The 16,149-nt window shown below is 39.2% G+C and overlaps 1 protein-coding gene across 9 annotated transcripts in view; it reads right to left on the minus strand.

Annotated features, from left to right (window-relative positions):
• The window catches only part of ptprz1b (protein tyrosine phosphatase receptor type Z1b), a 50,847-nt gene that overhangs the window by 16,476 nt on the left and 18,222 nt on the right, over positions 1–16,149 (minus strand). For all 9 annotated transcript variants that reach the window (XM_087786785.1, XM_087786793.1, XM_087786789.1 and 6 more), the window contains exons 2-3: positions 12,327–12,395; positions 960–1,139 (exon numbers count right to left, since the gene is read on the minus strand). In XM_087786785.1, coding sequence (XP_087642911.1) covers positions 960–1,139; positions 12,327–12,395 — 249 coding nt within the window. The remainder of the gene's footprint in view (positions 1–959; positions 1,140–12,326; positions 12,396–16,149) is intronic.

Raw genomic sequence — 16,149 nt, forward strand, 5'->3', positions numbered from 1 at the left:
TTTGCAGCACGAGTGGATTTCTTATCTTTAAAAGCATCTTTCATTAAACAGAAAACCCCTACAATATTTCAAGCCTGTCTGTCATCGGTTCTTTAAAACCCTCTTTTCTCCCGGAGACACGCACCGGATATGAGATTTTCTTCACGAGATGATGGACATTATTCTTTACATCCGTCAGATTATAATCTGGCACCTTTTCAGGAAGTCAATTTCCTTCATGACATCACAGCAGAAATGTTGAACACACACATACTAATGCACACGGTGTGTATGCGAGTACGCATCTGTGTGTCTTTTTCATCCAACATACACATCAAGACAAATCCACACACACACAATCAAAAAGAAACTCACACACAAGTACAGACTTACAAACACAGTCGCACACACACACACACACACACACACACACACACACACACACACACACACACACACACACACACACACACACACACACACACACACACACACACACACACACACACACACACACACACACACACACACACACACACATTTCTACTTCACATTTTCTCTACAAACATTCTCTTCTATTGACTTTTCCCTGTCGCTCAGTTCCATCTCTGGATCAAGATCTTCTTTTCTCTTGTGCACGTCTTATTGCGTCACACATCTCCATTATTGGACGACTGTTTATCTCTCATTGTGTCTTTTGTAAAACTTTGTCGTATATTATGACGCAAGTGTATTTAACCTGTAGCTCTTCATGCATTTCAAACGTTTTCTTACTTGACATTTGACAAAAAAAATCATCCTTTTGATCCCCGTTTGATTTCCTGAATCCTATTAGATTGTGTTTTGCTAGATCCACATGTGTCGGGATGTTGTCACATACATGTGTTTTTATGTAGCTACAGTAGCTACAGTAGCTAACAGCATCTTTAATTACCAATTACCACCAATTAGCTTGCAATTTCAGAATACTCGCAACACACCTGTCTTGCCGTCGTTGTGGACCAGCGTGGACTCTGCCGTCAGCTGATCCCAGCCCTCCATCTGAAGGTTTTGATAGTGAGCCCGGACCTGAGCCAAGGTCTCGTCCACGTCCACGGGCGACTGTCTGGCGCTGTTGCAGGACGGGTACTTCCTGGCCCAGGTTCGCTGGTTTAGAACACCTGTAGCAAGAGGTCGACACCAAGTTCAATCGTAGGCCAAGAAAAACCCGTTTGAGTACAAGCTTAGAGGGACGAACTAAAACTTAAAAAACTGAAATCTGTCCAGAAAAGAATCATTGATACTTGGATCCATTTTCCTTCTGGGTTTTGACCTCTTCCTCAATCTGTGTGGGTAACATTGTAAAGTAGATCTGCCTTCTATCATCCTGACGAGGCAGAGTTTTCCATTTTAAATTGTATTTAAGTGTTGAAATGTGGCGTTTTAGATATCTTCAGACATTCAACTATTCGAAAGGAGGGATACACCGATGGTGACCCCCTCAGTCCAGACAGTTATTCCTAACAAAAAACTTTGTACAAAAATATTTCCGTTTAATTTAAGTTAAATTGTCACTGCTCTTTATACACAGTCAAAACCCCGCAGAAATCAAGAATAACCGCTGGAATCGAAACTTATTTTGGGAAAAGGGACAAAAGAGGGAACACAATGGCACCGCATAATGGCTGCCTTGGGGCTTGGTTCTGTTTTTCTACTGCTTATTTTAGGTGTTTTCTTATTTCATTCTTTTATGCTGTACCGACAGCATAAAAACCCTGTTTACAACACTGGCAATAAAAGTTCAACAATTAAAAAACCCATTAAATAAACATCTGGTGACCTCCATACAGTTGTAGTAGGTTAGATTTATGATATTATAAATAAAAATAACATTAAAAAACACTTCAAAATGAGGGCTGTGTAGGTTAAAAGATGAAAAAGATTTGAGGAATAGAAAACATCAAAAGCCTACAGCTTTATATTTAGCTCTAGGCTAAATGAACTAGCGTGAATTTGAGAGTATCTGCTTGTATTCACTCGACATGGAGTCATTACACGTTTACAGCCATTAGCAGGTGTTTATGCTAAAATACATATAATAAAATCCCACCGAACCCAGTCATGTTAATGTTGAAGGACAGTCTGTGCGGCGCCAGCGCTGATGTCTGCAGGGGGAGAAGCTTTAACTGGGTTAAATCTTAAAAAGGCAGAGTGAGTCAGTTTGGGCGAGGATCACTTCATCGCATGAATAATGGAACAGAGCAGACATGCAAATATGCAACACACTGGAAGAACCTAAACATTTTAGACTAAACAGTTGAAGTACTTCTCGCCTTTTGCCGTTTAATACGCGTTTTGTGTTGGAATAACGTCCGTTAAATTGTGTGTCTTGATGTATCTTGGTTGAGTGATTTGTTACTCAAGAAATATGCCTAAAAAAACAGCAGATATAAGTAAAATATCAAGATTTCTTGAGAAACAAGCCCAGGTCACCAATTTTATTATTTTAAATCATGGTCAATTTAAAGATTATTAATATATGTTAATATATATATTATTTAAAAATTATTATTATTTGGGATCTGTGTCGTTTCCGGAAAATTCCATCCCTTCTATCCTGATAGATATTGATTTCATCTCCAGTTGAGTAACAATGTGAAACACTGTCACGTCAACACATTATTAGTGCGCGACACGGTGGACAGTGGAGACAACAGGTCTAATGAGGTCAGAGCAGACGGTTCAACTGTAATTGGTTCCACTCGACTTCACAGGTATCGACTTGCGTGTTTCCATGTGAACGTCACTTCGTCCGATCAATCGCATCTTTGTTGCAGCCGACTGAGCGACGGTTGAACTTGTGAGGGTGGAGCGAGGGTCAACTCAAGAGGGTCAGAGGCGGACCCTGCAGATGATCCAGTCCATTGAGCTTCGTGTCTAACGTTTAAAAGCACTCAAGAGGGCGCGGACCTTCTACCCATTTTCTGACTGCCCTACGGTTGTTCATCATTACCCCTGCCAAGGAGGTTATGGAACCATTGGTCTGCCATGTTACTGAACTCATGTTTCAGGGAATGTTCATTTTATCATTTGAAGATCGGTCACTCTCTGTGGCACAAATGGAGGTCGGGTTCTTCCATGGATCTACTGTATGTGCAAGAAAGGTCCGCTACTGCCCCCTGTTGTCCTCCTGGGCTCACTGCCATCAATGACATTTCAAATGCTTAAAAAAATTATCAAATTAGATAGATAAAATAAACGTAGGGAAATAAAAATGGGTATTAAATTTAGTAAATTAGTTGCATGTTCATTGTCTTTCACTGAGGATTGTTTGAATTGACACTGAAATTATGTCCAAGATCAATACAATTAAAAATCATCACCATTTATAGAGCGATTTTCTTTCTGATGCCAGGTGCAAAATGATTACTTTTGAAACAGTGTTAGTGTTTAAATGCTGCCATAAATCTTCATCACGCGACCCAAAAAACCTTCTATTTCTTCTACACATCTAGCACAATCTATCGAACATGTCTCATACGTCTACAGAGGTGAAGTTATTCCGTCATTAATATCATTAACTTAACCAGCCCAAACAGGACCGACATGAAGCATTTTCAATCTACCTTTTAATACAGTATCAGCCCAGTATCTTAAAATCCTGATGATAAGATTCCAGGGTTGAGTCAGTACTTGGGTGACTTAGGTCAGTCTGTCAAACTGAGCCTGAGAAACCTGGGTGTTGTATTTGATAAAGACATGTCTCTTGTTCAACACTGCAGAAAACTGACCAGAAACTGTTTCCTTCAACCGAGAAAAATCTCTAAACTTAGGAAAATGTTGTCACAACATGATCTGGATCTTATAATCCATGTGTTTGTGTCTTCTTTTTTATACTATTGCAAAAGTTTATTTTCTAAACAAGAAGGATCCGTCTCGCCTGCAGTTAATACAAAACTCTGCAGCAAAAATTCTGACTTACTCTAGTAGAAGAACTCACATTTCTCTGATCCTTAAAACTCGTCACTGGCTTCCAGTTTCTTTCAGGATCAACTTTAAAATTCTGGTTCTTACTTTCAGATCTATTCATGGTCAGACCTTACATCCGTGATCTGATCCAGCCTTACACCCCAGCTCGGGCTCTGAGGTCTGAGGATCAGAATCTACTGATGGTTCCTGAACACGGTTCAGGACCAGAGGAGAGAAATCCTTCCAGGCTGTTGCTCCTAAGCTTTGGAACGATCTTCTTCTCTCTCTGTGTTTGATGATCTACTGACTCCTTCAAGAAACATCTTAAGACATTTCTATTTGTGCAGGTTATTCCCTGGTTTTCTGGGACTCTAGTATTTGTCTTATGTGTCTTGATCTTTTAAAGTATATATTTGAACTAACTGTATTGTTTTTGATTGTTAAAGCTCTTTGTGACCCTGGTCTAGAAAAGTGCTTTACAAATAACCTTTACTTTACTTAACAATGCTGAGCCTTATTTATAATCTATATTTTAGTTGTTTTTTTATTTCATCTCCAATAAAGAGTTTACATTAACTGACAAAAATAATTCTTAAAGATGTAGCCCACTTTTACCGCGTTACATTCTGTATTGAAAAAATAATAATAAAAGAAAACCGCATTTTTATACAAATCTATCACAATTTTATTTGACAAGAATTGGTTTGGCAAAGAAAAATACATTATTTTCTAACATTAAAGAAGAAGAAACTATCCGATACAAATACTGTCAAACTTCTTTGGTTGTCCAGCCGAGGAGAACCATCTAGGATGAGACAATGGGATGAAATCTGCATCTGAGAGAATACCGAGACGTAGACGGTTTGTGAAGTTCAGACGGCAGACGAGCGCTTCGACATCAGACCTCTCCAGTGATGTCATGTGTCAAACTGAGGATCTGTGAACACTCAAGACATGGCTCTGGTTTTGAACAGACCTCTGGAAGATCAGTGGGATGTGAAAGTGAGACGGGCAGATAAACAGTACGTCTCTTCGCTGCTGCTGCTGCTGCTCTCCAGCTCAACAACCCCCGAGGAGATCGACTTCTTCTTCTTCTGGAGGAGGAGGAGGAGGAGGAGGAGAAGGAGGAGAAGGACTGCAGCAGCAGACACGGAAATGTAGAAACAGAGAGTGGAGGGAGTTGTGTCGGTTAAAAAAAAAAAAATTAGCAAAAATGTATTCCAGCTCTCTTCCATCAGATTACGTAATCTTTCCAGTGACGGTCGTGAGGAAGAGTTGTGTGTGAACTAGTGAGCCGCTCTTCATCACGATACTACACACAAACAACTCCTTTCCTGCCCACGCCGACACCAATTAAGCGTCGTCTCACCCTCGCATCGACGGCGTCTCGTCTGCACAGGCGAGCCAACGGCTGCTGAAACATGCAGGATTATTCAATTGAATAATGCAGGGTCTTAACTTTCCGAGGCTACTGTGTGTGTCAGTGTCTGACTTACAGTGGCAGAAATAGAATGCATCAAATATTAAAAGCAAGGACTAAAAAGCTGGTTTAACCCCCCACCGGTGGCGGTTCAACTTCAAAATCATGCCACTTAAATAGGATTTTATTTATTTAATGGCGACAGATTAGAGACGTGTTATTTCTGGTTCCATCTACTTGAGCAGGGATTGACTGATGGGTCATAGATTTTTTTTTAACCTGGACAAGAAAAAAAATCATGTATTTTTAATAATAAATGCAGGGGTTTAATATCATATCTTCTTTCCTTACATCTATATTTCATTACATTTGTCATGATTTGGATCACAGTTTTCGGGGTAAAAGGGGGTCGTGAACTAGAGGTTTTCAACCTAATTTGCAACAATGTTTAAGGCAAATTTAAAAATTTAAAAAGCAAAAATAAAATTACTGGCATTAAATTGAACATTTTAATGCTTTAAATACATCCCACCTAAATGTGGTATCAGAGGAACCTCTGGACTGGATTTCCTCAACATGATGATCCCATAATGAGTTGGTGCTTTTCTATTTTGCGAAACAAGTGTAGAAGAAGTAAGTAAGTAAGTAATTTTTACTTGTATAGCGCTTTTCCAGACCAGGGTCACAAAGCGCTTAAACAATCAAAACGATACTCAATAAAGTATATACTTTAAAGGTCAAGATAACGCTGAGAACAACAGAGGAGTTCCAGAAAATCAAGGAAAAGCCTGAACAAATAAAAATGTCTTAAGATGTTTCTTGAAGGAGTCAGTAGATCATCAAACACAGAAGGAGGAAGATCGTTCCAAAGCTGAGGAGCAACAGTCTGGAAGGATTTCTCTCCTCTGGTCCTGAAGAGTGTTCAGGAACCATCAGTAGATTCTGATCCACAGACCTCAGAGCCCGAGCTGGGGTGTAAGGCTGGATCAGATCAGTGATGAAGGGCTGAGCGACAAATATCGTTCAAGATAATATCGTCATTGTTGTTTTAACGATGTGCAAATGGACTTTACTTAAACAACAACAAAAAATTAGGGATGCACCAATCGATATTAGGATCGGATATCGGTCCGATCCAGCCTCTCAAAGTTGGATCAGGTATTGGTTAAAAAGCTCCAGGCAGTTAAGTAAGTATATTTGCGCTGCTAAAAACAGTGAAGATTTGAGCGGATGTTTGGAACAAAAAATATTATTTTAAAAGCTTAAGGAAAGGTATTAAATAATAAAAGTGAATATTAATAATATGCTTATTATAGTCAAATTCAAATGAGCTCAGTTTGACAATATACGCCAGTGTTCGCCTCGCTCGCACAACACACACATTCATCTCCAGATCCTCGTCAAACTGATCACAAGAGAAAGATGTTATTTCAAACTATTTTCTTCTGAACCACCCAGTTGTCGTTTTTATGCCATATTTAGGAAGGAAAACACATTTTAAAAACACATTCAGAAGCTGGACAAGACGTCCGTACAGTAGCTGAAGCAGCAGGAACACAGCAGACGGTGAACTTGTGTCGTCAAACACTTCATTACCGCTCGTATCTCACACCACGTCACGACAGACGGCGGGAGCCCAAGATAATCGCTGACTGAGCGACTTGTTCCAACAGTGTGGGTGCTGAAGTCAGCGCAGACAGAGGATCAGGTCAGTGATACTCTCATATGAAACTGTGAGGAGGAAAACAAACCGGAGCTGAAAGAAGCGAGTGGGTCAAGAGGATAAAAAAAAAAAAGAAAAAGAAAAAAAAAAGAGCCGACCGGACCCCTGAGGCGACAATTAAAGTCAAGTTTGTGGAGAAATGACTCGCATGACTCGAACTTCAGGAGAAGATGAGAAATCCGTCAGACACAAATCCCTTCAGGATTTAGACTTTTTTTTTTCTTCTTTTTTTGGTGGAAAAAAGCCTGAAATGGAGTTCACTTGAAAGTCTTTGCAAGTTTTTGACCTGAAATTTTTACTTTTTCTCTGTTTCACTTGTTTAAGAAAAACGTACTTTTCAGAGATATTTTAAAGAACTATAAAAATTGCCGAACATTTCCACTCCACACCTCAATGAACATCTTATTTTAAGCGTTTGCCCTTAAAAAAATTATGCCCCATGGTTGTTGAAAAGATTATTTCCTTTTATGAACATTATTTTGTAACTTTTCTCAAATAAAATGTTGATTTAAAAAAATTTAAATTCTAAATTCCCTATTTTAAGCCATTGCAAAATATTAAAATATGATTTTTTGGAACTTAAATCACAATTTAATACAGCAAAAAACACATGACTTGAGGAATATCAAAGGGAAAAACGGAGAATAAAGTCTTTAAGCTTTAATTAACATGAGCATTTTACATTTATAATTTAAATATGAATAAATATTAATGGAGACAATTTTTTAGTCTTGTCCCTGGGCGATAGATCATTACAGCCACCTGAGCTCATCTATATTTTACTTTAAAGAATATCTTGTCAAATGTATATAATATAGGTTACATTCATGTATGACAATAATATTGTGGGTCAATGAGCAGCTCAGTGATCTATCCTCAGTATTTTTGTATATAATTTCTTAATAGTTTAAAACAAGAGCTTGACTGTCCGTCACAGTGATCCAGGAATTGAACAGGATGGTTCCATGTGAGGGAATGCTGGGCACAAACACACGTATAAGCTGCTGACAGATGGAGCCCTGGAGGGGATTGTCTCCAAGCAGAAGGATCCCAGAGACCCCCTGAGGGCGAGCAGAGCCCGCTGTAAAGAGGGCAACACTGCTGCAGGATTTCTGCTAATACTGCAGGTTATCTCAGAGATTACATCATAACAGAGCCACGAGGAAGTGGCTTCATTAGCAGAAATCTGTGCGTCACTTCCTCTTCCCCGAGTAACCAAAAATAACTAAGATGGCCTTTTTGTCTCATGTTTTTAAGCAATTGTTTGCATTATTCTTATTATGAATATTGTTATTATTTATTTATTAATTTATGATCAATTTATATATTTTTTTTATAAATTATCAATTATGGAAATAAATATAGTTGGAAGTCGAATCTATGTTATTAATCTGTGCTTTTTAATGTACATTTCTGGACATTTTTGGACTCTCTCTTTGCACTTGATTGAGTCTACTGACTCTTTCAAGAAACATCTTAAGACGTTTTTATTTGTTCAGGCTTTTCATTGATTTTCTGGAACTCCTGTTGTGTTCTCTGTTATTTTGACCTTTAAAGTATATATCTTATTTGAATATTGTTTTGATTGTTTAAGCGCTTTGTGACCCTGGTCAGGAAAAGCGCTATATAAATACAAATTACTTACTTACTTACATTGATGCTTCAAATATTAACGTCCCTGAGACAGAGGACTGAATACATTTGTCTTCTGTTCTATTTCTACGCCTGCAGTTATTAATTATTATTGGGAGTTTCCGAGCGTGTAATAACGGTTAAATACAAATATCTTCATCGATATTTTTTTTACTTGTTAAGAACTCAAACATCTCAAACATCTAAGATGATCAGTTTGAACAAGTAGATATATTTTGACCATCTTTTAATGATAAACTTTCATTAATCTATTTTCTTTTTCAACAGTTAACAAATTAACATCCAGGATTTTGTAAGCTGCTGCCAAAGGACATCAAAAACTTCCTGAAACTGAAACTCAAACAGCACTGTCCAACTAACTCTCCAGCTCACGTTCTGACACTCACTAATGCTCTTTCCTTGTCTCACTCCCTCTCAGTGAACTCAGGGCTGCATGGTTTATCAGATTCCTCCCTTCATCACTTTCTGCTTTTACAAACAGTTTAAATTTTTCTAGGCACATCTTAAGCGTAGCAAAGTTTGAGTAACATGTGCAGATTCATCTGCTCTGTGTTTGGACGATCCTTCTGGTACCGTTATAAGTGTAAAGCAATGGATCTTCTCTTTTAGCTGCAACTTCTAGTTGATAAAAACCATGGAGTTACAACACTTTTGAAACATTCTTGTCGGTGGAGGATTAAAGTGATCGTTCACACAGCATTCAAACTTCACTCATTTTCTACTCCCCCTTATGTCGACTGAGTGTTGGGATTATTTTCAGGGTAATCTGCCTGTTTTTGGAGTTATAGGCAAAAATGTGTTTATTTTATGCTTGCGAAATATTCACACAATATCCTCCATTCTGCTCGTCTGCTACGTCTTGTAATGAAGCCTCAACAAGAAAATTATACGTCAAAAATAAACAAGTCATATTAAGCTTGTCACTCAAGCTAAAAGGTTAACATGCTAAACAGGAAACTCTCGGTTTACCGTCTTCACTGGGAGCTCTTGAGTAGATAATCAGTAAAATTTGAATTTTGGGTGAACAAGCCTTTAATGCCATCTTAAAAATCATCTTTTATTAAGGAATAACGTTTTGAGTAGATGCATTCCATCTTTAAATAAATGTGAACATTTTTATCTTGGTTCTTACAGCAATTCTATTATAATTGAATTGCAATAGCAGAAACATATGAAAACATTTTTTTTGGTTTTTCTTATCAATCATTATTCTCAACTTAATTATTTAACTTTTGTCAACAGTTTCCTCCAAAGACATACATCAAATACTTGTTTCTTTGTATTGTGACGATGACAAATTGAAATTCAGAGGTTTCCTTCCTTTCTAACGTCTCTTTTCAGTGATTTCTCTCCGTCTTTTCACCCTTTCTTCCCCCCTTTTCTTCGCCCATTCCTCCCAAACTCTGACCCGACTCGAAGCAGCCTTGCAATGAAGTGGCCTTTCTTTCACATGTTAATATTGTTATTTACAGCTCGGTGAGCAGCTCCAGAACAAGAAGCAGAGGAGGATACAAAGACGCGACGGCAACCATCGCTGGAGAGTAAGAGCGAGTGTCTCCCGTCTCGTGTGACGCCGAGCCCCGCGGAGTCGAGCCGAGGAAGAAGGGAGGACGCCGGGGAATAAACAAAACACCATTACAGATTGAACAGAGGAGGATCAGTCGTCACGGAAAAGGAGGAGAGGATCTGCTCCCTTGTTCACTGCTGTCAGAAGGAAAAAAAAAAAGTTTCAAGAGGAAAGTCTGAGACAAGAAGCTATTTAGAGATGACGAAAGAGTCCGTCAAAAGAATACCCCCAGTTTCCAGAGGAGTCACAATAGAGGACCTGCAAAGAGGGAAGTCTTTGGTGAAGACTTGCAGCCACTTAACTACCCACAAGGAGCTCAGTAAGACGGAGGAAAACAACCATTTCACACCACAGAAGTAGTGGATTAGGACAACCAGGTAATTCATAAAATTCTAGAAAAAAAAAAATCAACACATTTCTCTCCTCATCCATGTTCATTTCAATCCAATATGGCGTCCTTTCCAGGGTGTCCCCTGCCTCTCGCCCTATGATACTGGGATAGGCTCCCGTCTCCCCCGCGACCCCGATAAGGGATAAAGCGGTAGACAATGAATGAATGATAAACATGCGGGCAAGTGATACAGAGTCGTTTTAGACCAATGAGGCGCGTTTGTTTTAATCACGTGACGCAGAACTTGTTGTGATAGAAAAGCTTCAAGACTTTGTCAGGGACGAATCACCAAGTTTTCTGGACGAAGGTGAAGAGATACGACGAAGTGCAACGATCAAAATCATACACGAGTGTTTCTCTTACTCATGCAATGTTTAAAATAAAAGATTCCAAATAAACTACAAAAGATTCTTACTGCGTTTTTGTAGCATTACCCCCGCGAGGCTCCATAGTACTATGCTCCGCTGGGTAATACAATCGAGTAATACTTCGGTGACTCACGGAGCTACTTCATAGTTTACCATTAAACAAGGCTCACGAGGTACAGTGTGGATTATGGATTATATGAAAACTAATGGATATGAAATGTGCCTTTAAGTCCGTAAATGAAGTCATGCGATTTATCGGTTATGTTCGCTATAAAAGCGAAATAATGGTCGATTGATCACTACTGGAAGGGATTTGCTGCAGTGGAATTAGAAGGTTTTACACATAACGCTGCTTTCACCAGCTTTTCTTGATGTTGATGAATAACATAACCAACAAGGGACTGAGATATCTTAACAACTGTGAATGCTCATCAGAATCGCCAGGAGGTCTGTGAGAACGCTGAGACATTAAGAATCTTAAATCTGACAAAAACAATATTTGTCCATCACTAACATGATGGAGTGGGGTGGAGGGGGGTGTCGACGTGCCGCTGACTCATCAGAAACCTGGTCAATTAGTTCAATTACACTAAATCACGCCCTGAGTCACCCGCAGAGACCCCGTGCACTCCCTCCACAGTAAGAAGTTAATCGGTCTCTCTCTCTCTCCGGGACTATTATTGTCTGACTGTGTCTTTCTTTCAGCTTAGAGCAGCAGGGGGTCCACTGCTGAGTTCGCTCTCCTCACCCAACCATATGGCCAGAAACAGATCCAGACGACCCTCGTCTGTAACCAGTGTTTTACCGATTTGGTGCGAGTGCAGAAGAGCATTTACGACTTTTCAACCAACAACTCCTACATCTATATAATCCTATTGATTGACTGTAAAAGTATCTACCTACTTCTGAGCGTTTTCTCATCTCTTTTTACATTTATCTCACAATTATCTTTTCTTTTTTTGTGTTTGAACCACCAGAAGATGGAACTTCTTTCCATCCATCGATTCAAATGTAGGACTTTCCAAAAGTGCCATGAGCAACACATACAGGAAACAAAAAGGGAAGAGTATCTGAGCTCAGGCTAAAGGTAGTCTTAACAGAGAGTGACAAATCCTACAGAAGAGTCCCGGATCCAGATGGAATTTCATCATCTGTCGCTTGTACCATCACAACATTTCCTGAAACTCTATTGAAATCCACAGGACAGACATAACCTTCTCGGCGGAGGTAACAACAACAATAAAGTATGGACGTGCTTGACATGATTCAAATCTGACCTGAGTACGACCAGTCGATGTCGTCGGGAAGTTTCTTCGAGCCTCGGACCAGAGGCTCCACCGACACCACTGCAGAGAGAAAAGAGACGTCGGTGAGTTACACAATTCAGAGAGCAGCTCAACATCTCAGCAACGGTGAGAGACGAGGTTTAGAGCACTCTAGGACGCGGTCAACCTCACGAGTACTTGTCTGTGTGCAGTTAGTACCTCACAGAAGTATGTTTTCTGAATGAGTGAGAGAGTAAACGCTGCTGATAAACACCCATGTTGAGTTTTTTTACCCAATATTTCTCCGTACTTATCTCATCGACTTAATTCAATATCTCTAGCAAAGCAAAGAAGAAGTGGAACTTACACATTTCTAGCCTGCAAACTTAATACTTAAACTATAATATTACGTGGCTTGCAACAGCTTGAAATGGGCTCCAAAATTAAATGAATTAAGATAAAACTAACCAAAATCTAGATCACCTAATCGTCATTGTTATCCATTATAATTATTTATTCAAAAGTATTCATTGTTTTGTAGATTATAGAATGTTAATAATTGACTTAAAAACTAAACAGAAATAGAAAAATGGTGAAAATGAGGATTAACATCCAGCTAGTTCGACCTTTAACCTTGTGTGATTAAGTGTGGCAAATACTTCAAATAGACTGTGGAGCCAGATGGTAGTGAAGTAGTCACATCACCATCAACAGGTAATAAATCTGTTTCTTCTCCCAATATCTGCACATATATTTGTGGGCGACTGATTTCACTTCAGCGACTACAATAGGTCGATTAATTCTCAATTAACAGACTTTTCTCCTCGACGACACAGGGTCAAACGTATACAGCGGAAGGTTATTTATAGCAGCATTAGCGGAGCCGTAAAGAGCTTAAAATACCAGCAGATGGCAAATGTGTACGTTATCGCCGAAGGTGAAAACTGCCACGAGCCGGACGTGAGAATGCAGTGTTCCATGAGAGGAAGCATCAGTGACCAGGAATCAGGGGAAGAAAAGAAGGAAGTGCACCTCAGTAAAAAATAAAGAAGTGTGGCAGATCAAGGGGGAACAAAATTAAAGGAACTGGGGAGAAAATATTCTGTCGGCTGGATTCGGAGCACAAACCTGCTTTAAGGAAGATGAAAGCTAGCGTGGAGCAAATTTAGGTCACGGCTGCAATCATCATATCCACTACATTAAATCTGTCCATGAGGCTCAGATGAACACAGAATAATTGAGTGTACACAGCTTCCACAAAACCGACCCGCACACATTTTTACTGAAGAGGATTTTCAAAAAAAAGAAGTAGGAATCACATTTTAACGAAACTGAACGTGTCCTTAAATATCGTCTTGAAAATCCCAAAATGTGGGCAAATGTGTTTAAACACTGAATGTGACTGAGGTCCATGGAATTCTCTTGTAAATAGGTTATATTTTAACCGGAGTCTGGCTTTGCCCCATGACCCCCGCCCACAGCATGGCTAGTGATTCTACCATGTCTCCATCAAGAGCTGCAACTGATGCAGTGCATTATGGGACCGTCTATACAGTTATCAATAAATGATAGATGAATCCAAGACATTTTGCACTTGGGCGGCAGACATGGAAATTTAAATAAATAAATACTTTCTGTTGTTATTTCTTAATGGTGCACTGTTTTGTAAGGACTCTAAAAATAATCTATTTTGTGCTTCCATGTCTTTGTGCATTTTCCATCAGAGGTTGCTGAAACAAGTCCTTCCCATTCCCAATGAGGTCATTGATTGTCTTCCTCTTCTTTAACATCATTTCCTTATAACTCTGTCAAATCCCTGTCTTGCTATCGTTTTAATTCACGCCCAGTTCAGCGTATTAGTTTACAATTGTATCAATAAAATCGTCATAATGAGTCATTCCAGACTGTTGCTCCTAAGCTTTGGAACGATCTTCCTCTCTCTTTGCACTTGAAGGATCTACTGACTCTTTCAAGGAACATCTTAAGATGTTTTTATTTGTGCAGGCATTTCCTTGTTTTTCTGGAACTCCTGTGTTTTTTTTATTCTCAGTTGACATTTTATAGTTTTCTCTATGCTTCATCCCAGAGCATGTTGTTAAAGAAACAGTGTGTTAGATTGAACAGATTTGTTTCTAGCTCCCCTCAGTGATAGAACGGCGCAACTGCAAAGTCCTGAAACGTTAAGTGTCGTTGCCACATACCGCTAGTACAAACATATTTTACAAATTAAAATGAAAGCTGCTGTTGGGTTCAAAAATTCCCTTTAGTAGTTTTAATGACAACATCGTTTCGGACTCCCTGTTTTAATGCAGTTTGAGGGGGGGCACTCTCGGGACATGTCGCCCAAGCAAAATTACATAGTGAAGAACAACGTTAAAATAATGTAAAATTCTCATATTTAAACAAAAAAGATTTGGTTTTCATATTTACAATATTCCCAACAGTTGTTCCAGGACTTTTTCAGGAAGGAGACTCGAGAGACAGGATGTGACATCATCATTTTTGAAGAATTGTTTTATTGTAAAGTAGAAGATTCAAAGGCCTGCAACTTTAGATGTACAGTATATACTCTGAGAATATGTTTAAATACCAAATAATATACTGATAGAACTCACATGTACACCAGCGCATTGGCAACACAATGAGGATCACATGACCAAATTTGCATGGCTTAGCGTCAACAATCAAACACACAATCTTCTATCAGAGACACACTAACAGATGTGAGTCGAACCACGCTCCGACAATACATTTACACGAGGTTACGAGGTCAATAAACATGTTGCTTCCTGATTCTGTTGCCATGGCGATGACATCTACAACATCCAACTACAAGGTGAACATTCTTGTTCAGCGTTGAGGAGATTTCCAGGCGTGCGGTAAACGGTTGCATCAGCCGCCGTCACGACAAACCCAAACGGCGGATCAGCTGATCTGGGAGACGACGACCCATGAAGCGAACTCGCAGCTGAATCATGTTTGTTCCGCTCTCGTGCGCTCGCTCGCCGCAGGGTCGTGACGCAGACGGTTCCAGTGAACACACTGACCAGACTTTTCCCAACAATGGTGCTTCACGTGATGAGGCAGAAACACAGCAGTTACACAACGTGATAATTTTGCTGCTCTTGATATAGAAAATACAACAACACCTGGTGCTGAACGTGTATTTTTACCTACAATGAGTCGAATCTGCTTAATGTGGATGGGAGTAGTTTGGGGACCACTGCGTTAAAAATACTATATCGTAACAACATCTGATCATTTCAAGCAGACCATTCGAGACGTGTGGATGGTGATGATGTCAATCAACTTCAAATCTACCCACTTCCACACGCATACATCTGAAATTAATTTATTTGTGATGTCATTGTTTTGCAGGCCACGTAAATTGAATTGACCGGCCAGAAAACAGAGAAAACTGAAAAGAAAAAAACAAATCACATTTAAAAGAAGAGAACAAAACGTATCTAATATCAGGGTTCATTCATTTAATTAACCCCTTGAAAATAATCAAAAAAGTAAAAAGTGTTTTCAAAAGTCATCCAACAATCATCTGGTCTACAATATCTGTTTTAAATAAATAATAATTTATGCTTTAAAAAAGATTGTTATGTCAGAAAGTCAGAGGTTCCCTCTACTGGAATAAAACTCAGAGAAGGAACTAAGATCGGAACGAATGACGAGCATTAAAATAGTCTCTCATCATGACCATGTTTTTAACTTATCACTTTATAAAGTTCTCACCCGTCTGGAATCTCAGCGAACGAGAGGTTACGAGAGCAGAGTCCATTATGACGTAATAATGGACTCTGCTCCTCCTCCAGATAGCTGTAAT

This window comes from Callionymus lyra, chromosome 3, assembly GCF_982586985.1.
Source record: "Callionymus lyra chromosome 3, fCalLyr1.hap1.1, whole genome shotgun sequence".
NCBI classification, from domain to species: Eukaryota; Metazoa; Chordata; class Actinopteri; order Syngnathiformes; family Callionymidae; genus Callionymus; species Callionymus lyra.